Here is a 23312-nt window from a genome sequence, read left to right as displayed (position 1 = left end):
TGTAGGTTTTCGTTGAGTCGTGGATTTGTTCTTGCTCCTGATTCTTTTCAGTAGTTCCTTTGCTATTTGGGAAGCAAAATTGTCACGCCACTCTTTGCATTCGAGGGTTTTATTATGTCTGAGTCCAACGACAACGAGACTTCCGCAGGTTATATTTGCAGTTTCTTACATGGTTTCTTCATTAGTGTATTGCATTCTCCTAGTTTTGCTCTAGTCATAATCTACTTATTGTGGGATAATTTATTGCTCAGCGTTTTGAGTTAATTAAATAGAAGGTTTTTATGTTTGAGATTTTGATATACGCAACAAGTCCCACCCATAGCAGTTACAAACTGAAACTATTTGCCACTACCAATTCCCGGTCATCAGCTTCACTGACTTGTGATGATATGTCGTGTAGATTATGGGAGCAATGATGAAGAGTATGATGGGCCTGAGCTTCAAGTAGTTACTGAGGAAGATCACCTACTACCAAAAAGAGAGTACTTATCAGCTGCATTTGCTTTGAGTGGTTTAAATTCCAGAGCTTCTGTGTTTGACGACGAAGATTATGATGAACAAGGAGGACAAGAGAAGGAACATGTACCAGTTGAGAAATCTTTTGATTCAGAAGAGAGGGAACCAGGTTTGCTTTTGAAATTTCCGTTTCTTGAACAAAACGATTAGCACACTCTATTCTCTACTTTTGTTTTGTCATTTCATTAATCTCAGATTGGTTTAGTTTTCTCAACACTTATACTTGTTTAGCTCGGGAAAATAATCTCTTGTTAAGTTGGAGTCCAGTGCGTCATAAATACTAGAGATCAGAACTCTTGGAACTTTTCTTAGATTCCTTTTGTGTTAGTGATTATGAGACACTAAACATTATTTTCGCAGTTGTCTTGAAGGAGGAAAAGCCCGTAAAGCATGAAAAGGAGGCTAGCATCTTGGGAAATAAGAATCAGATGGACACAGGAGATGTCCAGGAGGTCAGCAAGAATGATTTCGGTGTCTCAGATAACATCTTTTTTTGTTGTGGAATGATTTTGTTCTGTTAGTGATCTCATTGAAACGTTCAGGAGTTGGTGGTTGGATTATCAGAAGCTACTTTGGATGAGAAACGTGTCACCCCGCTGCCTACGTTATATCTTGAAGATGATGGTATGGTCATCTTACAATTCTCTGAGATATTTGCTATACAAGAGCCACAGAAGAAACGGCAGAAGAGAGAAATTAGATGTATCACTTATAGAGGTATGTGATCTGCAACGGCTTCCTAATTTTGTTTATTCTCAAAAGCCTTTGAATTTTTTGTGCTTTCCATTGGGATGTTAAAATCTACAACAACAATGATTTCTCAAGATTTTCAGTATCTCCCGTTCAATTCTAAAAGCCATTAGGTGTCGAAAGCATGAGAAGTTTTTTGTATGTGGCTCTGTCTTTTCTTGGCAAGAATTTAGTAGATATGTATATTTGGTGCTTCTGAAATGATATACATTATTTTCTCTGTTTCTCTCGTTATCTCTCTGCATTGTTCTTTTCTGTTTGTAATTCATCACTTCTTTTAATGTAACTAGAATAGCTGAGAAAGTTCTATGAAAACAATTATCATATGAGACTCTTACATCATAGCCTTCTTTGGTACAGACAAATACATATCTATGGATATTTCTGAGCTTATCGAAGACGATGAGGAGGTACTCCTGAAGAGCCATGGTAGGATTGACACTCATGGGAAAAAAACTGATCAAATTCAGCTGGATGTTCCCTTACCAATCAGAGAGCGTTCACAGCTGGTAAAATCTGGCATAGTAAGGGATACTACATCAGAATCGAGAGAGTTTACCAAGCTAGGAAGGGATTCATGTATCATGGGTGAACTGTTGAAGCAGGACTTAAAAGACGATAATTCATCTCTCTGTCAGTCTCAATTAACAATGGAAGTTTTCCCTCTAGACCAGCAAGAATGGGAACATCTAATACTCTGGGAAATTTCTCCTCAATTTAGTGCTAATTGTTGTGAGGGCTTCAAATCTGGACTTGAGTCAGCAGGTATAATGGTACAGGTGAGGGCTTCAAATTCAGTGACTGAACAAGAAAGCTTAAATGTGATGAACTCTGGAGGGCAAACTCAAGGGGACAATAACAACATGCTCGAGCCTTTTTTTGTAAATCCGTTGGAGTCTTTTGGCTCAAGAGGTTCCCAGTCTACAAATGAGTCCACTAACAAAAGTAGACATCATCCACAACTCCTTAGATTAGAATCTCAGTGGGATGAGGATCATTATAGGGAAAATGGCGATGCTGGACGGGAGAATTTAAAGCAGCTTAATAGTGACGCTCGTGGGCGCTTGAGTGGACTTGCATTGCAAGATAGGGATATGTGGGATGAGTCATGGTTAGATAGCATAATATGGGAGTCAGATAAAGATTTGAGCAGGTCTAAACTAATATTTGATCTTCAAGATGAGCAAATGATCTTTGAAGTTCCGAACAATAAGGAAAGAAAATATCTTCAACTTCATGCTGGATCTAGGATTGTATCTCGATCTTCAAAATCCAAGGACGGATCCTTTCAAGAAGGCTGTGGATCAAATTCTGGGTGGCAATTCAATATTTCTAATGACAAATTCTATATGAATGGGAAAAGCGCTCAGAAACTGCAAGGAAATGCTAAGAAATCTACCGTACACAGTTTGAGAGTTTTCCATTCGGCACCAGCGATTAAATTGCAGACGATGAAGATCAAATTGAGCAAGTAAGTGAGTCATTTGAATTTTTACATCTTATTGTATTTGTACGCTTCATTGTTACATTCGTGTGTGGTCTCAATGTTGCCACTGGATATATTTTTTAAATACATTTTTTTAGTGGTTTATGTTAAAAAGTTTTGATTTAACTCATTGCAGTAAAGAGAGAGCAAATTTTCACCGGCCCAAAGCTCTGTGGTATCCACATGACAATGAGCTAGCCATAAAGCAGCAAAAAATTTTACCCACCCAAGGTTCCATGACAATTGTTGTTAAGAGTCTGGGGGGTAAAGGATCACTGCTAACCGTCGGCAGAGAGGAATCTGTCTCTTCTTTAAAAGCCAAGGCTTCTAGAAAGCTAGGTTGTTTGTTTTCCTTTCATTTTTTGTCTACCCCATTATGACATGGATTCTATTTGGAGAACATGCTGTACTATTCACTTGCAAATCTTAGAGCTCATTTGCTACAATTGTGTTGCAGATTTTAAGGAAACAGAAGCAGTGAAGATGTTTTATATGGGGAAGGAACTTGAGGATGAAAAGTCTCTTGCTGAACAAAATGTTCAACCCAATTCCCTTGTCCATCTTTTACGTACTAAGGTGCATCTGTGGCCATGGGCACAAAAGCTTCCTGGCGAAAATAAATCTTTACGACCTCCTGGGGCTTTCAAGAAGAAATCTGACCTATCTAATCAAGATGGCCATGTTTTCTTGATGGAGTAAGAGAATTTCTATATGAGACTTACCTGTCAAATTTGGAACTTTTGTTTTGTTACTTTATGGCTCTTGTAGTTATCTTGATCTTTGTCTATAAGTCACCGTTACTTTTCATTAATCTGAGTAGGTATTGTGAAGAGAGGCCGTTGATGCTCAGCAATGCAGGAATGGGTGCAAATTTGTGCACGTATTATCAGAAGTCATCCCCAGAGGATCAACATGGGAACTTGCTGCGCAATCAAAGTGATACCTTAGGGAGTGTGATTATTCTAGAACATGGGAACAAATCCCCTTTCCTTGGGGAAGTACACGGTGGTTGCAGTCAGTCATCTGTTGAAACAAACATGTACAAAGCACCTGTTTTTCCTCATAGGTTGCAATCAACAGATTATTTGTTGGTCCGGTCTGCTAAAGGAAAGCTCTCTCTAAGGCGTATTAACAAGATAGTTGCTGTTGGACAACAGGTTTGTGTTTTGCAAGATTTCTCTCTTAGAATTTCTGTTCAGAGAAAGTATTACTGCTTATATATACAGTATTGAAGAATGAGTCTTTTGCTCAACAAAAAAAATTGAAGAATGAGTCTATATGTCCATGCTTGTGATTTAGTAATGCATCCACATCTTATTTTTCTTTCATTTTTAACTGTCACACTGCCGGCATACTGAGTATGTATTTTCCGTAGGAACCTCGAATGGAAATAATGTCTCCTGCATCAAAGAATCTTCATGCTTATTTGGTGAACAGAATGATGGCCTATGTGTATCGAGAGTTTAAGCATCGCGACCGTATTGCTGCCGATGAGCTGTCTTTCTCATTTTCTAACATATCAGATGCAACTGTCAGAAAATACATGCAAGTTTGTTCCGATTTAGAGGTACAAATTCTCACCTGCTCATAAGCGGCACCTAGAGTTGCATGCGTACTCTTTCTCTTTGTTTTTCATCATCAGTTCATCATCATTTCATCATGCAAGCTTCTGTATCATATTATCATTCTGACATGGACATAAAAATGCAGAGAGATGCAAATGGCAAGGCTTGCTGGTCCAAGAAACGTAAGTTTGATAAGATTCCACTTGGGTTGAACACTCTGGTGGCACCAGAGGATGTAAGTCTCGATTTCGAGTTTGTTTCATGTTTAACATACACGCCATCTGTTTTGTACTGTTTGGGTACAGTTAGTGAGATTTTGAGAGCTATTTTCTGGGAAGATCATTTTCAAGAGCGTGGTTTTCTATGTTTTGTTGGCCTAGGTGTGTTCCTATGAGAGTATGCTAGCTGGGCTGTTCCGGCTCAAACATTTAGGGATCACTCGGTTTACATTGCCTGCCAGCATATCAACTGCATTGGCTCAGCTCCCAGATGAAAGGATTGCCGCTGCATCACATATTGCGAGGGAGTTGCAGATAACTCCATGGAATCTGAGCAGTAGTTTTGTTACTTGTGCAACTCAGGTGAACATCACTTATATTGGGAATTTTAAATCCAGTGAGCTCTTATCTATATGTTGTAACCCTAATCCATTAAAGGCATGATCAATCTGTTCTCATTTATAGATACGCGCTGGTGATATATTATAAGTTCTTTGCAAGAAAGACTAGAATCTATTTCAGCTCTATTTTCTCTAGTTTTGTTAAGAGTCATTTTGAATCCTGTCAATATGACGTTCCTGATCAGTTTTATAAGTTCTCATGCTTTTGTTACTAGGCTGGTTTGATGCTCATTTATCTGATATTCCTCTTTGGGTTTGAGTAGGGCAGAGAAAATATAGAGCGTTTGGAAATTACTGGAGTTGGTGATCCCTCTGGACGGGGTCTAGGATTCAGCTACGTCCGAGTTGCACCAAAATCATCAGCTGCATCCGAACATAAGAAGAAAAAGGCAGCAGCCTGTCGCGGAGTCCCAACTGTCACTGGTACAGATGCTGATCCTCGCAGATTAAGCATGGAAGCAGCTCGAGAGGTTTGCTTCTTTATTTCAGATTGTCTATGAACCTAAAAGGGCTCATATTTTTTACTATTTTTCCCATTTCTTCTAGACTTCTACCATACTAAAGGCCATCTGAAATTTGACAATGTGAGATATGGTTTGGCTGGATCTCTTTATAGGTTCTTCTTAAGTTCAATGTTCCTGATGAGATAATTGCCAAGCAAACTCAACGGCATCGAACAGCTATGATACGCAAGATATCAAGTGAGCAGGCTGCATCTGGTGGTAAGGTTGGCCCCACAACAGTAGGTATGTTTTCCCGTAGCCAGAGAATGTCTTTCCTACAGTTGCAACAGCAGGCCCGAGAAATGTGTCATGAGATTTGGGATAGGCAACGTCTGTCCCTTTCAGCTTGTGATGATGATGGGAACGAAAGTGAAAATGAGGCAAACAGTGATTTGGACTCCTTTGTTGGAGATCTGGAAGATCTACTTGATGCTGAGGATGGTGGGGAGGGGGAAGAATCTAATAAGTCTATGAATGAAAAGTTGGATGGAGTGAAGGGACTCAAGATGAGACGGTGGCCATCTCAAGTTGAGAAAGACGAAGAAATTGAAGATGAGGCTGCTGAATATGTCGAGTTATGCCGATTGCTGATGCAAGGTACGTGCTTTGAAGCTTAACTAAGCATTTGCGCTATCAGCTAAAGATCCTCTTCTTAATGAATCACTCACTGGTGGTGCTTATTTAGATGAGAATGATAAGAAGAAAAAGAAGTTGAAAGATGTGGGAGAGGGAATTGGATCCTTTCCTCCTCCACGGTCCAATTTTGAACCTTTCATTGACAAGAAATATATTGCCACCGAACCTGATGCATCTTTCTTAATCGTGAATGAGAGCACCGTCAAACACACCAAAAACGTAAGTATAAGTTTGGAAAATTTAAAACGCTATTATTCTTTTCTTTTTCGATGACTGTGTCAACTCATTAGGTCTTGCATTTTTGTTGACAAACTTGTATCTTGTATCCTCCTAAATTGGCAGGTTGATAAAGCAACTTCTAAGTCCCCCAAAGATAAACAGGTAAAAGAGATCGGCACTCCTATATGCCAGATGAAGAAAATACTGAAGGAAAACCAAAAGGTACAATCAAATCAGGTCAACATGTGTAAACTATATTTTTTAAATTGTATGGTCACTCTGAGGTGTTATTTTTGCTCTGTCCATACCAGGTATTCATGGGAAAAAAAACAGCAAGAGCGAACTTCGTCTGTGGAGCCTGTGGTCAGGTAGAATTGCTTGTTAGACTAGATTATAAATCTAAACTTGCTTCGAAAAAGAAACGTTTTGACTATTATCTTCATGCCAGCATGGACACATGAAAACCAATAAACACTGCCCAAAATACAGAAGAAATACAGAATCCCAGCCGGAAAGTATGGATATGAAGAAGTCTACTGGAAAACCGAGTTCTTCAGATCTATCAGGCGAGGTCTGGCTGACACCTATCGACAACAAGAAGCCTGCGCCAAAAAGTGCAACAAAAATTTCTGTAAATGAAGCTACGAAAGTAGGTGATTCAACTTCCAAAACTCCAGGAAGTTCTGACGTAGCAGCTGTTTCTGAAATAGACTCTGGGACTAAGTTGACATCTAGGAAACTCAAAATTTCAAGTAAGGCAAAACCTAAAGCATCGAAGGTTGAATCTGACAGTCCTTTCCATTCATTGATGCCTGCATATAGTAGAGAGAGAGGGGAGAGCGAGCTTCACAATCCTTCTGTTTCTGGACAACTCTTACCAAGTACAGAGACAGATCAGGCTGCCTCAAGTAGGTACACTACTTCAGTTCCGCAGCCATCTTTAAGCATAGATAAAGATCAAGCTGAATCTTGTAGGCCTCATCGCGTTATATGGCCGCCAACAGGAAAAGAACATTCGCAGAAGAAACTTGTTATTAAACGTTTAAAAGAGATAACTGATCATGACAGCGGTAGTCTTGAAGAGACTCCACAATTTGAGTCCAGGAAAACAAAAAGAATGGCAGAACTGGCAGATTTTCAGAGGCAGCAGAGACTCAGATTGTCAGAGAACTTTCTAGACTGGGGACCAAAAGATGATAGAAAATGGCGGAAAGAACAAGATATAAGTACGGAACTGCACAGGGAGGGAAAGGTGAGAAGAGCTTACGATGATAGTACTGTATCAGAAGAACGCAGTGAGATAGCTGAGAGCAGAAGATACAGAGAGGTTATACGGAGTGAGAGGGAGGAAGAGAAACGACGAAAAGCCAAGCAGAAAAAGAAGCTGCAACGCGGAATACTCGAAAATTATCCTCCTCGACGAAACGATGGAATATCTTCAGAAAGTGGTCAGAATATCAACAGCCTGTGTGTCTCTGACTTTGAAAGGAACAGGACAGAGTATGCACCTCAACCAAAACGACGAAAAAAAGGACAGGTCAAAATCCTCGTTGCTTCCATATTTTACTTTTGTTCACTTAAATGTTATTGCTCTATAACCACGTTGCTTGCTTTCATAGTTTCATGTGTTTACATCCGGACCGTTGTTGAGATCAAACTGGAACTCACAGTTTTACCTAATTGATTATTCAATCACATGTAGGTTTTTGTTGTCTTGCCATAAATTGAAAGGAGACATTGAAGTTTAAATCTAAAAACTAGATGAAAACCAAGTGATACATGATCCTAATAGCTCTGCGAAACTCATCTTTGTTTTTTCTTCTCTATTCATTTACAAACAGGTTGGCCTAGCAAACATCTTGGAAAGCATAGTGGACACACTGAGAGTCAAAGAGGTAAACGTGTCATACCTCTTCTTGAAACCGGTCACGAAAAAGGAGGCTCCCAACTATCTTGAAATTGTGAAATGCCCAATGGATCTCTCGACAATCCGGGATAAGGTACGGAGGATGGAGTACCGTGACCGACAGCAATTTAGACACGATGTCTGGCAGATCAAGTTCAATGCTCATCTATACAACGATGGGCGTAACCTGTCAATACCGCCTTTGGCAGATGAGTTGCTGGTGAAATGTGATCGCTTGTTGGATGAATATAGAGATGAGTTAAAAGAAGCAGAGAAAGGTATAGTAGATTCCAGTGATTCATTGAGATAGAGTGCTAAAATGGGGTTAGCGTAGCTCCTAATGATTTCTGTTAATGGAAGAAATTTACGCACTTTGCAAACGAGAATATCGAAATTAGTTTTTGATGAAATAATTTTTTTCTATAATTGCATTACAAATGTAAAATTACCGAAATACTTAGGAGCTTTATGCATATGATTAATATTCTGGTTTATCTGATCAAGATGAACATTTACAAAATTGCAAAGTCTTTGAAACAAATTTGCAAGAGTTGCCTGGATCCTGGATTTTCGTTACATAAAACTTAACTTCTTATTTTCATATTATACCGTAATTATTTATGTAATGATGGAATTATACGTCTTAATGTTTTTCAATTGCATGTTTGCATTTGAAACTTATTGTATATACACACTTGTACACCTATAGTATAGATATATAGTCAAATTAGTTTGAAGTGGATCGGAACATACCAAAAGGTAAAGCATACTTATGATCGTCATCAGTTTTTAATTTCTAGTCATCATTAGTTTAAATTCATTTTTTACGTGCTCTTTTTATAACAAGTTTGTTTTATATAAAATAAATTAGAGGAATAAGTGGATAAGACTGATCAAGAATAGAAAAATCAAAAAGGAAGATGTGGTCTTTAAAGGTCGCCATGCATCATAAGATTTGCTTACGTTTCCGTAATCTTTATTTTATATACACTATTATTAGACTTTAGAGGTTTTTTCTTTCTTTTTTTGGAATATGATTATATGAAATCGGATTCAATGATATATACATGCAAATAACACGCATTCCGCATAATCTATCTCCTATCCAAGTTGCTAAACAAACATTGTTAGGGAAGATTAATTTTGCTTCGCTTGTGCGTGTATTTCACTATTACATAACATGGAAGGATTTTAATTACTTTATGGCGATGGAAATTATTCTAAATTCAAATTCGATAAAACAATCACCAAGTTTTATTAATCTGTTTTATGGTAACTCTAGAACAAAGTGAATATTGTTACACTCGGCCAACCATGTTTTTGATAAAGCCATGAAGATGTTAGAATCTCGTAATGAGATTCTGTGTCTTATCTATTGGTTACTTTTAAAATTTTGTATTTTGTACTAAAATTTTAAAAATATACCACTAGACAAAACACATAAACTTTGATCTTAAAAAGGATGAAAGTAGGAGGGACTTCAACAACTCCGACGAAGACACGTGGCATAATTTCCATGGGCTCTTAGAACATATGGTTAGCTAATTTTGGTGTTTTGTTTAATTAAGCTAAGCCTTAAAGCTTAATAAAGTTAAAGAAAGAATGGTTGAGATGCTACTTGCAAGTCGCAACAATATGCACTACTTAATTTCTTAATTATGCAAATTTTTTTGGGTTTGGACCGTTTGGTGCTACGTCACATCTATCACTCTACTGATTTTCATTCCAATCCCACGAATTAAGAAGAATTAGATATTCACCCCTATCTTGGAAATTTTAGTTTAAAACCCCCAAGTTTTTTTTAGGGTCACCTATTTTGTTCATTGTTTTGAGTTTATATTTTAGAGTTATTCTAGCTAAATTCATAAAAGAAATCGAATTAGAGTGAAATTAATCGTTTAAATGGTTTTAGACTTTGTGATAGTTTTCTTCATTTGGGGTCAGTAATCAGTATGATTTCATTAGGAAGATCACATTGTTTCAGCAATTAGCCATATTTGCAAATATCGAAAAATATAGTGACATCTAGATTCGACTTTATGTAATAAACAACTACCAATCATTCGAGAATAAAACTAATTAATAATCATTATCTCATGCACTTTATGATCAACACTTTTTGATTTTAAATATTGTGAATCATTTGATTCCTCATTATAAAGTATCAACTTACATCATTTGATGTATATGTATGTATATACTAATGAAGGTCTTAGTCAGCGTTACACTGCAAAGGGGAACATAGGAAATTAACAAGTATAAGATCCCGCAAGTTGATCAAAAAGTATTCATTAAATATTCAATCAAAACAACATCAAATGGTCCTATTGTCTTCGTGTCCTATTGGTCCAAATTTTTCATCCTCATCCATTTGATTCAACCAAACCGTGTAAATGATAGAGATATCATTTCCTAACTAAAACGTATTTATATCATAATTAACAAACGTTTCCACGTGGATTATAGACTTGAATACCTTACAATATCTCTTTATATATGATTCGTAGATTGAAATAATAAATCATTTCTAGACTCCAGAAAGAAAAAAAAGATTTTCTAGGAAAAGATCTTGAAAAGTTACGATCGTTATATTAGACTATCAATTTAGCTATATACATCCTGGTTTTACTTAAATATTTTCACTTTTTTATCCAATTTAAATATTTGTTATTCTATTTAATCGTACGTAAAACCTTACTTTGCATGCTCGGATCTACGATAAAGTACATATATACAACAAACAAACTTATACATACATACATATATATACACGCATGCACCTACATGCGACGTTAGGCGAACATTTTTTACACATGTATGTAAAGAAATGCCCCCAAATAATATTGGCTAGCTCTTTGTATAAACCAAAGGACAACAACGAAGCATCTTCCCAGAAAAAATTGGTAGCGAGTGAAATGCCACATGGCATATCAACCAACCAATTATTAAATTATAATAATCCAATCATAAAAAAAAAAAAAAGTGAACACTGATTGATGATTGTCTGTATAAATATATAACTCTGGCTTTTGCAAGTAAGACGACTCACAAAGACAAGAGTTCTCTAGACGCGGAAAACATAGAAAGAAAAAAACCTAAAAAGCGCAAAACACGAAACAAGAAGAAAAGAAAAACATTTCTCTTCCTACGAATTAAGCACAAACAACATGGTGTCTCAAAAGCTAGAGATTTGCATCGAATTGGTGAAAATTGCTGTTGTTTTCGTCACCACCGTGGCTGAATCAGTAGAAGAAGCTTTCCGTAAGCCTCCACCGTCTCTTCCAGCAGTTCACGGTGGTCGCCGGAATAATTACGCCGCCGTTCCCATTCCTCTTGTTGGATTCATGTGATGAGCTTCTTAGTTTTTTATTTTTTTTTGGTTTTGGCCTCATTAAAGTTAGTAGTTCCCGTGCCTTGTGGCGTTTTGGATATTGTTTATTTGTGTATAAAGTATAACCAAAACATAATGAAGAGTTTACAGATGAATCAAAACCGTGGACGTTTATATAATTCTTGTGTATTAACTGCTTTTAATTTTCTTTAAGATCTATTGAACAAATTAATCACAGATTTGAACGGTTTGCAACTTCAAAACATGTCCATTCTTTGCAAGGTACGTAAGATTGGAAAACATAATCAAAGTTATAGACGATTTTAGCAAAAAAGTTATAGACGAAAAGAAATAAGCACTTTTTATGGAGAAACAATTATACTCATAAATCATCTTGAGGTCATGAGGTGTGAAGTAAGTTAATTGGTTTCTTAAAAAAATATATATATATGTGTTAAACTCTTAGAACTGGATTTGATGTTCTTGAAACGAATTCAGGTCTCAGATGAAAAAAAAACAAAAAAATCATCGAATCTAAACTGGAATCGCTTTCATTTAAATCTTCTCAGGGTCCATAACCTCATGCTAATTAAAGTGGTCAACTAAGTTTTGTAGTTTGATTAGTTTTGTGAAACAATCTACTAGGATTAGCTGAAGTTGAAAAGTCAAACATATGGCAAAGTAATAGACGTATAAAAAGTGTGGCTCGTGAAACATATGAATGGAATTGATCAATGATCAACCATATAAAAAAAAACTTGGAAAACAGCTTAGGCCTTACAAACCATGTTTTCTTTCGTACATTCTTATATAACAAAATGTTGACTTTTTTATTGTGTCACTAACAAAATGTTGAAAATCAATATTTTTCAAGCAAACTTCTTAGCCAAAGAAAAAATACAGGCACCAAGATCTAACGGCCTTGAAATCGTGACCATATGATCAGAATTCTGGATATGCTCCACGTGGTTAGGAGGGTTGTTCTTGATCATCCAGTGCTGAAACTCTTTCACCAATAACGAAAATAGCCATATGAACCTTTTTGTAGAACAACTCCATGGCCTTAGGAATAGCAAGCCCCACTCAAACTATGTGCCAGAAGAATCACCTTCTCATCCTCACCTAGACTCTCCATTAGGCCCATCAAGGGCCCAATAGACTCCGCAACCAACCGTAGAGTCTCAGGCCGTTATTGATCGATTCTGGATGCCGCTAAGTTGACCGCAGTTACGTTATGGCCTTGAGATTTCAAGAATGGTATAGTTTATACCAAAAACCAAGCTCCATGAACCATCACAAAATGGGCCCGGCCATGTTGCGGGTTGTGGCGTGGCGGAGATAGGACGGTAGTATCGGCTGATCAATATAACAAGAATTGAGGTTAAGTAACTATTTGTTTTGCTCACCATTTTTTCTTTTCACTTTATTGCGAGCTTGTGATGAACGAATGTTCAAAACAATTATATAGTAGAAACTAAATAACGAGGTGTTGACATATTGAACAGTTAATATCACAAAAACATTATTTGATCATTCTTAAAAGTGATTATAAAAACAGATATACTAGTTGGAATCATTTTCTTAATTTAATCCTTTGAAAATTTTCTTCAAATACTATACTACTAAGAAAGTCTTTTTTCTTAACAAAAATTAAAATTTTCAACAATAAATATAGCCTACAGTATCAGCAATTTTACAAGAAAACGTTTTAATTTGTTTCACTGTTTTCCCAAAGAGTTCAAAACGCAAACGTCAAATAAAATTTGAAATATTCACAAATCACAACACTAAGCAAAAGAGTTTTTACTTTTTTTTTCCAGACTGTAAAAAATATTGGTCGTCCAAATTTCAACAATGGTAAAACTAAACTAAACTTGTAAAGACGTTGTCAACGACCTCTAATTCTAAATTAGCTACAATAGTTTGCTATTTTCGTACCCTTTAAACGTTAGTCTATATAAATTTTGTTATACCAAAAATAGCAAAACAATCCAATGGTTTCTGTTTGCCTTCGTTTCATTATAGGCTTCCTCTCCACAACATTCATCTATTAAGCAAGCCATAGAGCCATTTCCAAGTTTTTTCATCACCATGACCCGAAGAACAATGGAGAAGCCTTTTGGCTGCTTCCTTCTCCTCTTTTGTTTCACCATCTCCATTTTTTTCTATTCCGCAGCGGCTCTCACCGATGAGGAAGCTTCTTTTCTTACAAGACGCCAACTTTTGGCATTATCAGAAAACGGAGATCTTCCCGACGACATCGAGTACGAAGTCGATTTAGACCTCAAATTTGCTAATAACAGACTTAAAAGGGCTTACATTGCCCTTCAAGCTTGGAAAAAGGCATTCTACTCTGATCCGTTCAACACTGCGGCTAATTGGGTTGGTCCAGACGTGTGTTCTTACAAAGGAGTTTTCTGTGCACCAGCACTTGACGACCCAAGCGTATTGGTTGTGGCGGGGATTGACCTTAACCATGCGGATATAGCCGGATACTTGCCGCCTGAGCTAGGTTTATTGACCGATGTCGCCTTGTTTCACGTTAATTCCAACAGGTTTTGCGGAGTTATTCCGAAAAGTCTTTCGAAGCTAACGTTAATGTATGAATTCGACGTCAGCAATAACCGTTTCGTTGGTCCGTTTCCGACAGTTGCTCTTTCTTGGCCGTCTTTGAAATTCCTTGACATAAGATACAATGATTTTGAAGGGAAACTACCACCAGAGATCTTTGATAAAGATCTCGACGCCATCTTCTTGAACAACAATAGATTTGAGTCGACCATCCCCGAGACAATTGGTAAATCAACAGCTTCCGTTGTAACCTTCGCACACAATAAATTTAGCGGTTGCATCCCAAAAACCATTGGCCAGATGAAGAACCTCAACGAGATTGTGTTTATTGGGAACAACCTAAGTGGTTGCTTACCGAACGAAATCGGTTCGTTGAACAATGTGACTGTGTTTGATGCTAGCAGCAATGGGTTCGTCGGAAGTTTGCCATCGACCTTGTCGGGCTTAGCCAACGTGGAACAAATGGATTTCTCGTACAATAAGTTCACCGGATTTGTCACAGACAATATCTGCAAGTTGCCCAAATTGTCAAACTTCACATTTTCTTACAATTTCTTCAATGGAGAAGCTCAAAGTTGTGTGCCTGGATCGAGCCAAGAGAAACAGTTTGATGACACGAGCAATTGCTTACAGAACAGACCAAACCAGAAGTCGGCTAAAGAATGTTTGCCGGTGGTTAGCCGTCCTGTGGATTGCAGTAAAGACAAGTGTGCCGGTGGAGGTGGCGGTGGTTCAAACCCATCACCAAAACCAACACCAACACCAAAGGCACCGGAGCCTAAGAAAGAAATAAACCCACCAAACTTAGAAGAGCCATCTAAGCCAAAACCAGAAGAATCTCCCAAACCACAACAGCCTAGTCCAAAGCCTGAGACACCATCACATGAGCCTTCTAACCCAAAGGAACCTAAGCCAGAGTCACCAAAACAGGAATCTCCAAAAACGGAACAGCCAAAACCTAAGCCTGAGTCACCAAAACAAGAGTCGCCTAAGCAAGAGGCACCAAAACCAGAACAGCCAAAACCTAAGCCTGAGTCACCAAAACAAGAGTCGTCTAAGCAAGAGCCACCAAAACCAGAAGAATCTCCTAAACCGGAACCTCCAAAACCAGAGGAGTCACCTAAGCCTCAACCACCAAAGCAAGAGACACCAAAACCAGAGGAGTCACCTAAGCCTCAACCACCAAAGCAAGAGACACCAAAACCAGAGGAGTCACCTAAGCCTCAACCACCAAAGCAAGAGACCCCAAAACCAGAGGAGTCACCTAAGCCTCAACCACCAAAGCAAGAACAACCACCAAAGACAGAGGCACCAAAAATGGGGTCGCCTCCATTGGAATCACCGGTACCAAATGATCCTTACGATGCATCTCCGATTAAAAAACGTCGTCCTCAACCACCATCACCCTCGACAGAAGAGACAAAGACAACGTCGCCACAATCTCCTCCAGTACACTCTCCACCACCACCACCACCGGTTCATTCCCCACCGCCGCCTGTATTTTCACCTCCTCCTCCGATGCATTCTCCTCCACCACCGGTTTACTCACCACCACCTCCAGTACACTCTCCTCCACCACCACCAGTCCACTCTCCTCCACCACCAGTACATTCACCACCACCACCAGTCCATTCTCCTCCTCCACCGGTCCATTCACCACCACCACCAGTCCACTCTCCTCCTCCACCAGTCCACTCTCCTCCTCCACCGGTCCAGTCACCTCCACCACCACCAGTTTTCTCTCCACCACCGCCTGCACCAATCTACTCACCTCCTCCTCCACCAGTCCACTCCCCGCCTCCACCGGTCCACTCTCCACCACCGCCACCAGTCCACTCACCACCTCCTCCTGTTCACTCACCGCCTCCTCCAGTTCACTCCCCGCCGCCTCCAGTCCATTCTCCACCACCACCAGTCCACTCTCCACCACCTCCGTCACCTATCTACTCTCCTCCTCCTCCAGTTTTCTCACCGCCACCGAAACCTGTAACGCCTCTACCACCAGCAACATCGCCAATGGCAAACGCTCCAACACCTTCATCATCAGAATCAGGAGAAATCTCAACACCGGTTCAAGCTCCGACCCCAGACTCTGAGGACATCGAAGCACCATCAGATTCAAATCATTCACCAGTGTTCAAATCAAGTCCAGCTCCATCACCAGATTCCGAGCCAGAAGTTGAAGCACCAGTACCATCAAGCGAACCAGAAGTTGAAGCACCAAAACAATCAGAAGCCACCCCTTCGTCATCACCGCCATCTTCAAATCCATCACCAGATGTAACTGCACCACCATCGGAAGACAACGACGACGGCGATAATTTCATCCTCCCACCAAACATTGGACACCAATATGCATCGCCACCACCACCGATGTTCCCAGGCTACTGAACCATACATTTTTAATATTTTACATTTTGGTCCAACATTTTTCCGGTTAACGCAATTTGTAACAAACAAAAAAAAAGATACATTTATAATTTGACCATTTGTAATCTGTAAGTAGATGATTTTTAGAAGTGAATATTTTCAAAATTAACCATTAACATATCTGTAATTCTAAGTTTTATACTTTTATAGTGTAAATTCATCACATTCTTTGTGTCTACTTCTCTCAAAAATTGTCTTTTACAAAAATAAAAAAAAAATTGTTCAATGTTCAAAGTATAAATATCCATTCATATTTTCGCACTGTTTTTAATATCAACAGAAATTTTCAACTTTATTTTGACATCTTAGAAAAATCCTTAATTGAGAATTGAAATATTTTAGTTTATTTAGTGGTCAACGTCAACGTGACTTAGATCGTTGATTTATTTTTCGTTTTCCTTAAGCAAAAACCTATACTTTTATTTCTGGTCTTTATTGGCAACTATCACATTTTCAACTTTCAATATTTCGACTCATCAATCACCATCTTCGAATAGATATTTTCTTTGCCCGATGGGCTGATCGGAACAATCCTCTGAAAAAGGTACCAAAATGCTACTATGTAGACTAACATCAATACTTAGATGTTGGACTACTTTAACCTAAGCTTAAAATATTTTCCGACTAGTTAACCAAATCGTTTGTTCATATCATGGTCAAGTAACCAAATCGTTTGTTAATACTTAATATCATGGTCAAATAGGTTAATATCCAAAACGATTCCTTAGTTTGGAATAGAAGTACAGTAATAGGTAATAGCTAAACTCCATCTATGTTCAAGATTAAAATAAGAATAGTGTTCAGCTAATAAACAAATATTGATGATTTAGTTCAACTTTCAATATTGATTTAGTTTCTATGGTCTTATTCCTAATACAAACTTCGACTGTAATTTTACTATATTTTCAATAGGTGTTTTTTTTTTTAATAAGAGTGTTAATTACTTCATGACCCGACCCCGACAGATCCTCTGACCGGCTTAATTATTATTACTCGTTTTAAAAATCATTCAACGAGGAAAAGTCTCGGTACTTTGAGCGGTCGTCGAAGAAAACGTTGTAGTTTTAGTATCTTATATCATTAACAAAAACATATGCATATAAAAACAAAACAAAATCGATTTATGTATCCTAATAATATATTACTTAAAAAAAGTAGTGGTGTATATAATTAGCACATTTTCGTTGTAGATATCCATCCAAAGTCCAAACACAGCATAAAAGTAGCTCTATTGACTTTTTTTCTTCCTCCAAACTCTTTTTACGTCAAGCAATGGAGGATCTTGATCCAACCTACATCCAAGCACCAGAGCATAGATCAGATTCGAATTTCATCCCTAACCAACCAGAAGAAATACCCGTGATTGATCTCTCGCGCCTCGATGACCCCGAAGATGTCCAAAACGTTATCTCAGAGATCGGTGATGCTTGTGAAAAATGGGGATTTTTTCAGGTGCTTAATCATGGTGTGCCTTCTGACGCAAGGCAACGTGTGGAGAAGACTGTGAAGATGTTTTTCGATTTGCCTATGGAAGAGAAGATAAAGGTGAAGAGAGACGATGTGAATCCTGTAGGGTATCATGATGGAGAACACACCAAGAACGTTAAAGATTGGAAAGAAGTGTTTGATATTTATTTCAAAGATCCAATGGTCATTCCTTCAACCACTGATCCTGAAGATGAAGGCTTAAGACTTGTTTACAACAAGTGGCCTCAATCTCCTTCTGATTTCAGGTACTTTCTCTTAATTAGATATATATACATTTGTGTTTATATGACAAACAACGAATGGATCTGCTTTAGAAGATGATTTGAGGGTTGTGTAAAACCCTGAAATCTGAGAAATTATTGGATTAGGGGGGATTTCTTGTATATTTTTCATAATCAAACAATACCAAGACCTTAAACATGTTTTTCCTTCTTAATCTTTAGTTTTCTATACTTTCTATATTTAGACAATAAATAGAAACTTTATCAATTCACATGTTTGATCAAATCTACTGGAGTCACGTGAATCCTATCTTCCAGCGCTGCACCCACCACTGTATATGATAGGTTACACATGTGTGTAGGTGAAATTATTTTTATTTTCAGTTATGTTAGCTAATTTTATTTTTGGTTCTAATTTATTATTAGGGAAGCATGTGAAGTATATGCGAGACACGCTGAAAAATTAGCGTTCAAGCTCTTGGAACTGATTTCGTTAAGCTTAGGCTTGCCAAAAGAGCGTTTTCATGACTACTTCAAAGAACAAATGAGTTTTTTCAGGATAAATCGTTATCCACCATGTCCAAGACCTGACCTAGCTTTAGGTGTTGGTCACCACAAAGATGCCGACGTTATTAGTCTATTGGCTCAAGATGATGTTGGAGGATTACAAGTTAGTCGTAGATCGGACGGTGTTTGGTTTCCGATTAGACCCGTCCCTAATGCTCTTGTCATCAATATAGGCAATTGTATGGAGGTAATAATATCCTTGAACTTATGTCATATTCTTTTGTTATACATAACATTAAAAGATTCTTTCATAATTAATGAGTATTACTATATCATAAATATGATAATGTAGATATGGACGAATGACAAGTATTGGAGTGCTGAACATAGAGTGGTGGTGAACACAACAAGAGAGAGATACTCGATACCATTCTTCTTGTTGCCTTCACACGATGTGGAAGTGAAGCCATTAGAAGAACTTGTGAGTCCTGAAAACCCTCCAAAATACAAAGGCTATAAATGGGGTAAGTTCTACGTCAGTAGGAATAGAAGCGATTTTCGAAAACTGGAAATCGAAAACATCCAAATCGATGACTTCAAAGTTAAAACTTAATATACTATGTATCGGCTTTTTTTTTGTTTACCAAGCTATGATATTAATCAAATAATGTGTGTGGGACTTAATTTGTGTCGGAAAGAATAAATTTGATTACTTTTGAATATTGGAGTACCAAACTACCAATTATTAGTGTCCTAAGCACATCCCTCTGGTCGATATAGGCCGTTAGAAGAGAATAAACAAATAAAATGTCTTCATTTTAAAGAATTGACTAATGTATTTCAATTTCGGCACCACACATAAGATTGCGTCCAGATTCAAAGATAAAATCGTCTTGTGGTCCTCCTCTCTTGACCACTGAGCTATCTTTGCAAATTGTATTTCTCTATGTCCTAATTTTAGATATTGTTGTTAAATGTTATACATGCTCAATTCTAGTTATTTTTTTCCCTGGCTTAGTTTATCATACTTCTGCATTTTTTACTACAGAAAAAATCTTTAACTAATTTTGAAGAATTTTCTTAGCTGAATTTGCTGCAAAACCCTGAACAAATCATTTGCATCAAAATTCGATTTCCTTTGAAAATTAATTGGTTTTGAGTATTCGTTATAGCATATGTGATGTGTAGTGAGTAGACTTAATGAGCCACTTAAATTAAATGTAACAATGTAAGTGTGGACCCTCTGTTCAGTGTTCACGTGTGGGAAGTTGGATTTAGAGTTCAAATTTTTATTAATCATGTATAGAATTCACAAGTAATAAGTATTTTACCTAGTTACTAGGTCTATATTCTTCACCCTACATGTAAATTTGGAGATCCGACGATTGTGATTATTTCAGGTGTTCTTCATTTGATTCTTCCTTTTTCTTTGTGCAAATTTGATTCTTCCATCAAACTTGAAAAAAACAATCAAAAATTATTGTTCAGATAAGAATTTCTCAAGAACATCTAAAAAGGCCTTAACAAAGGCCCATTGAGTTTGATAAGAATCTTGTTAACCTCAAGTTTATTTGATTGTTAACCTCAAGTTTATAGATAGGTTGGTATGCCAAGAATATGCAAGAGAGCAGCCCTTCGAGCTATTAGAAGGAACTTATTTGATTTGACTCGAAACAAATTGTGATGTTTACGTCTAACAATAGGAAGACCCTAAATGACATTTAGCTGAACTACGATAAAGACCAAAGGAAAAAATAACCTATAGTGGTTTGCATAAATTAGTATAGATTCATTTTATTTCAGGGAGAAATTAAATTCTACTCTACTTACGTGGCATTATCCTATAAAGCAACACCAACCGCACCACTAATCATCGATATCTCCAAAGCCTACTCTAAAAAATAACCACAAGAATCACTGCCAAAACTGCCATGGGAGAACTCGACGAAGCTTTTATCCAAGCTCCAGAACACAGACCCAACACTCACCTCACAAACTCCGGTGATTTCATTTTCTCCGACGAGATCCCGACCATCGACCTCTCTTCTCTCGAAGATACTCATCATGACAAGACTGCGATCGCCAAGGAGATTGCAGAGGCATGCAAGAGATGGGGATTTTTTCAAGTGATCAACCATGGCTTGCCTTCAGCTTTAAGGCATCGTGTAGAGAAGACAGCTGCTGAGTTTTTCAATCTAACGACGGAGGAGAAGAGGAAAGTGAAAAGAGACGAAGTGAATCCTATGGGTTATCACGACGAAGAACACACTAAGAACGTTAGAGATTGGAAGGAAATTTTCGATTTCTTCTTACAAGATTCCACGATCGTTCCGGCGTCACCGGAGCCGGAAGATACTGAGCTCCGAAAGCTCACGAACCAGTGGCCTCAAAACCCTTCTCATTTCAGGTGACCATTTTCTTGATTCTCTCTCACTCACTGAATTATTGATTGGTGCGTTCAATCACGAGATCGAGAGTTTAGGCCCATTGGGCCTTATTAGAATTTCATTTTATTATCCTGAAAGTGATTTTTTTTTATCATGTGTATTGGTAGAGAGGTATGCCAAGAATATGCAAGAGAAGTTGAGAAGTTAGCTTTTAGGCTATTGGAACTTGTCTCCATTAGTTTGGGTCTACCTGGTGATCGGCTAACCGGTTTCTTCAATGAGCAAACTAGTTTTTTGCGGTTTAACCATTACCCTCCTTGCCCGAACCCCGAGCTAGCATTAGGTGTTGGACGTCACAAAGATGGAGGAGCTTTAACCGTCCTGGCCCAAGATAGTGTAGGTGGATTACAAGTGAGTCGTAGATCGGATGGACAATGGATCCCCGTGAAACCGATCTCGGATGCTTTGATCATTAACATGGGCAATTGTATTCAGGTAAACGTAGACTTTCGGCTCAAAACCAATTAGCAATGAACGAAGTTGCATGTCAATATATCTTCGATGTATTATATTAGAGTTGATGAATGAAAATAAGATTTTGTGGAGTAGGTGTGGACAAATGATGAGTATTGGAGTGCTGAACATAGAGTGGTCGTGAATACAAGCAAAGAGAGATTCTCAATACCATTCTTCTTCTTCCCATCACATGAAGCCAATATTGAGCCATTGGAGGAGCTTATAAGTGAGGAAAACCCGCCTTGTTATAAAAAGTACAATTGGGGAAAGTTCTTTGTTTCAAGAAACAGAAGTGATTTCAAGAAACTCGAGGTTGAGAATATCCAGATTGATCACTTCAAGGCTTAGTTAATCACATTATAATTAAACCTTATGTTGATTTCTATTCGTTCTTTTTATATAAGTTAGCCAAGTTCATATTTCCCAAAATGCACGCGAGATTTTACATGTTTATGTTTAAAATAAACGGTCATCAGAATGTTGTGTCATTTGCGATCTTCGTCATTTTTCATTTCCAAATATACGTAGACTGACCTAATGTTGATAAATGCGATAGTTCTTAATTTCACATGTTTAAAATTCGAATTGGGATTTAAGAAAAATTCTCATCAAATATTTATCATTAGTGTATATATATCAGTGTTTTACATTTGTTAATCCTAAATAATAAACCGATCTGAAAAGTTGATAAATGCGTTGTCAAAAGACAAAATATACATCCAAACAAATCACGTGATTGCCTTCAACTTGCCACGGTTCAAAGATTTAACAAATCTTCTAAAACACCAACTTAACCCACGAATACACAAGCACAGAGTGGTGGTAAACATACAAGTTAATGAGTTATTCAAATGAGATTTTCAATATCATTCTTCTTCAGCCCGTCACAAGAAGCCAAGATTAAGCCATTAGAGGAAGTTTATAAACCGACAAAACCTGCTTAGATACAAAGAATACTAGCTAATGTGTTTCAACAAACTTCAAATTGACGATACGTTACATTCATATTAATCACTTCAGAGCTTGATTATTCAAATTATTTTTTCTACTGTGATACATATATACACACATGTTTTGCTTTTCTATGATTCTATCTACATTTTCATACCGTTGAATAATTTATGTATGAATTACGATGCAATTTCCTTCATTATGCTTGAATAAAATGCTTTTGGACATGCATGCGATATTGGATCTACTTTTGGATTCTATTTTTAAAAATCAGCGAGTTTGTTGCTTTGTAATTTTTAATTAGGCATCAAGAATTTCTAAAATGCACGCGAACTGGTGAAAAGAGGAATGTTTACGTTTACCCCTTTATTTTCTTACAGCTCATAAGGATACTGTCAGAAGACAGAACCAAGGCTCTCTGACTATAAATTGGAATCCATTTAAACATAATGTTATGACCAATGATGGCCAACGGTTAGCCCAAACTAATTAACTACAAGTCAAGTTCCAATATTCTAAGGAGAAATAATAGTATACTAAACATACATTAGAGAGGTTAAACTTCTTTTTGGATTTAAGTGTGTATGCATAGGCTATTTATTCTTAAGTATAACTATTAACTGTAGCTAGATTTATACAAGAAATACATAAAACTTTATGCATGTGAGGTAGCCATGAATATACGTACATGTTGCAATCGATTATACATG

At 37.5% G+C, this 23312-nt stretch overlaps 6 protein-coding genes, 1 long non-coding RNA gene and 1 pseudogene across 14 annotated transcripts; 5 read left to right on the top strand and 3 right to left on the bottom strand.

Annotated features, from left to right (window-relative positions):
• Positions 1-53: 53 nt before the first annotated feature.
• On the top strand, positions 54-8646 carry HAF2 (histone acetyltransferase of the TAFII250 family 2; the record flags this gene model as incomplete). Of its 2 annotated transcripts, NM_001338377.1 has the most annotated exons (18): positions 54-148; positions 401-625; positions 877-968; positions 1059-1233; positions 1627-2737; positions 2889-3091; positions 3210-3447; positions 3573-3909; positions 4128-4319; positions 4463-4552; positions 4698-4898; positions 5200-5406; positions 5553-6036; positions 6125-6294; positions 6418-6516; positions 6606-6662; positions 6743-7831; positions 8136-8646. In NM_001338377.1, 18 exons carry the CDS (start codon positions 115-117, stop codon positions 8508-8510), a joined length of 5379 nt encoding a protein of 1792 aa, NP_001327580.1. In that variant the 3' UTR covers positions 8511-8646. The 2 variants fall into 2 exon arrangements, with proteins under 2 accessions (NP_001327580.1, NP_188534.2); NM_112790.3 differs by lacking the exon at positions 54-148 and having other exon boundaries at positions 385-625; positions 8136-8584.
• A 967-nt stretch (positions 8647-9613) lies between these two features.
• AT3G19035 (uncharacterized protein) lies at positions 9614-9718 on the bottom strand (the record flags this gene model as incomplete). The annotated part of the gene is made up of 1 exon (NM_001125186.1): positions 9614-9718. One exon carries the CDS (start codon positions 9716-9718, stop codon positions 9614-9616), a length of 105 nt encoding a protein of 34 aa, NP_001118658.1.
• Positions 9719-11242: 1524 nt separating this feature from the next.
• Positions 11243-11739, top strand: AT3G19030 (transcription initiation factor TFIID subunit 1b-like protein). The gene has a single exon (NM_112789.3). It carries the CDS (start codon positions 11368-11370, stop codon positions 11548-11550), a length of 183 nt encoding a protein of 60 aa, NP_566625.1. The 5' UTR covers positions 11243-11367; the 3' UTR covers positions 11551-11739.
• A 292-nt stretch (positions 11740-12031) lies between these two features.
• On the bottom strand, positions 12032-13038 carry AT3G19025 (annotated as a pseudogene). Its single transcript has one exon.
• A 251-nt stretch (positions 13039-13289) lies between these two features.
• AT3G19020 (Leucine-rich repeat (LRR) family protein) lies at positions 13290-16703 on the top strand. 2 transcript variants are annotated; one of them, NM_001338376.1, is made up of 2 exons: positions 13366-15101; positions 15168-16694. In NM_001338376.1, the coding sequence occupies exons 1-2, from the start codon at positions 13623-13625 to the stop codon at positions 16491-16493; spliced, it is 2805 nt and encodes a 934-aa protein (NP_001327283.1). In that variant the 5' UTR covers positions 13366-13622; the 3' UTR covers positions 16494-16694. The 2 variants fall into 2 exon arrangements, with proteins under 2 accessions (NP_188532.2, NP_001327283.1); NM_112788.3 differs by having other exon boundaries at positions 13290-16703.
• Positions 16704-17018: 315 nt separating this feature from the next.
• On the top strand, positions 17019-19470 carry AT3G19010 (2-oxoglutarate (2OG) and Fe(II)-dependent oxygenase superfamily protein). 4 transcript variants are annotated; one of them, NM_001338375.1, is made up of 4 exons: positions 17019-17076; positions 17723-18265; positions 18668-18995; positions 19101-19470. In NM_001338375.1, exons 2-4 carry the CDS (start codon positions 17805-17807, stop codon positions 19359-19361), a joined length of 1050 nt encoding a protein of 349 aa, NP_001326059.1. In that variant the 5' UTR covers positions 17019-17076; positions 17723-17804; the 3' UTR covers positions 19362-19470. The 4 variants fall into 4 exon arrangements, with proteins under 4 accessions (NP_001326059.1, NP_566624.1, NP_001189931.1 ...); NM_001203002.1 differs by lacking the exon at positions 17019-17076 and having other exon boundaries at positions 17658-18265; positions 18668-18709; positions 18800-18995; positions 19101-19466; NM_112787.3 differs by lacking the exon at positions 17019-17076 and having other exon boundaries at positions 17650-18265.
• A 371-nt stretch (positions 19471-19841) lies between these two features.
• AT3G19002 lies at positions 19842-21323 on the bottom strand. The gene is made up of 2 exons (NR_141599.1): positions 21062-21323; positions 19842-20943 (listed from the first exon to the last, which is right to left on the bottom strand). It is a non-coding gene; the product is annotated as an other RNA (long non-coding RNA).
• Positions 20520-22227, top strand: AT3G19000 (2-oxoglutarate (2OG) and Fe(II)-dependent oxygenase superfamily protein). 2 transcript variants are annotated; one of them, NM_112786.3, is made up of 3 exons: positions 20520-21155; positions 21303-21630; positions 21745-22227. In NM_112786.3, exons 1-3 carry the CDS (start codon positions 20680-20682, stop codon positions 21997-21999), a joined length of 1059 nt encoding a protein of 352 aa, NP_566623.1. In that variant the 5' UTR covers positions 20520-20679; the 3' UTR covers positions 22000-22227. The 2 variants fall into 2 exon arrangements, with proteins under 2 accessions (NP_566623.1, NP_974337.1); NM_202608.2 differs by having other exon boundaries at positions 20627-21155; positions 21303-22227.
• Positions 22228-23312: the final 1085 nt, after the last annotated feature.

This window comes from Arabidopsis thaliana, chromosome 3, assembly GCF_000001735.4.
Source record: "Arabidopsis thaliana chromosome 3, partial sequence".
Classification (NCBI taxonomy): domain Eukaryota; kingdom Viridiplantae; phylum Streptophyta; class Magnoliopsida; order Brassicales; family Brassicaceae; genus Arabidopsis; species Arabidopsis thaliana.
This window is presented reverse-complemented; position numbering and strand designations above follow the sequence as displayed.

Bases quoted from the DNA above. Each gene is read 5' to 3' on its own strand.
- AT3G19030 (NM_112789.3), top strand. From the start codon at position 11,368: ATGGTGTCTCAAAAGCTAGAGATTTGCATCGAATTGGTGAAAATTGCT.
- AT3G19020 (NM_112788.3), top strand. From the start codon at position 13,623: ATGACCCGAAGAACAATGGAGAAGCCTTTTGGCTGCTTCCTTCTCCTC.
- AT3G19010 (NM_001338375.1), top strand. From the start codon at position 17,805: ATGGAGGATCTTGATCCAACCTACATCCAAGCACCAGAGCATAGATCA. The intron at 18,266-18,667 runs GTACTTTCTCTT...ATTTATTATTAG, and splicing joins CAATCTCCTTCTGATTTCAG to GGAAGCATGTGAAGTATATG. The intron at 18,996-19,100 runs GTAATAATATCC...ATGATAATGTAG, and splicing joins ATATAGGCAATTGTATGGAG to ATATGGACGAATGACAAGTA.
- AT3G19000 (NM_112786.3), top strand. From the start codon at position 20,680: ATGGGAGAACTCGACGAAGCTTTTATCCAAGCTCCAGAACACAGACCC. The intron at 21,156-21,302 runs GTGACCATTTTC...GTGTATTGGTAG, and splicing joins CAAAACCCTTCTCATTTCAG to AGAGGTATGCCAAGAATATG. The intron at 21,631-21,744 runs GTAAACGTAGAC...TTTGTGGAGTAG, and splicing joins ACATGGGCAATTGTATTCAG to GTGTGGACAAATGATGAGTA.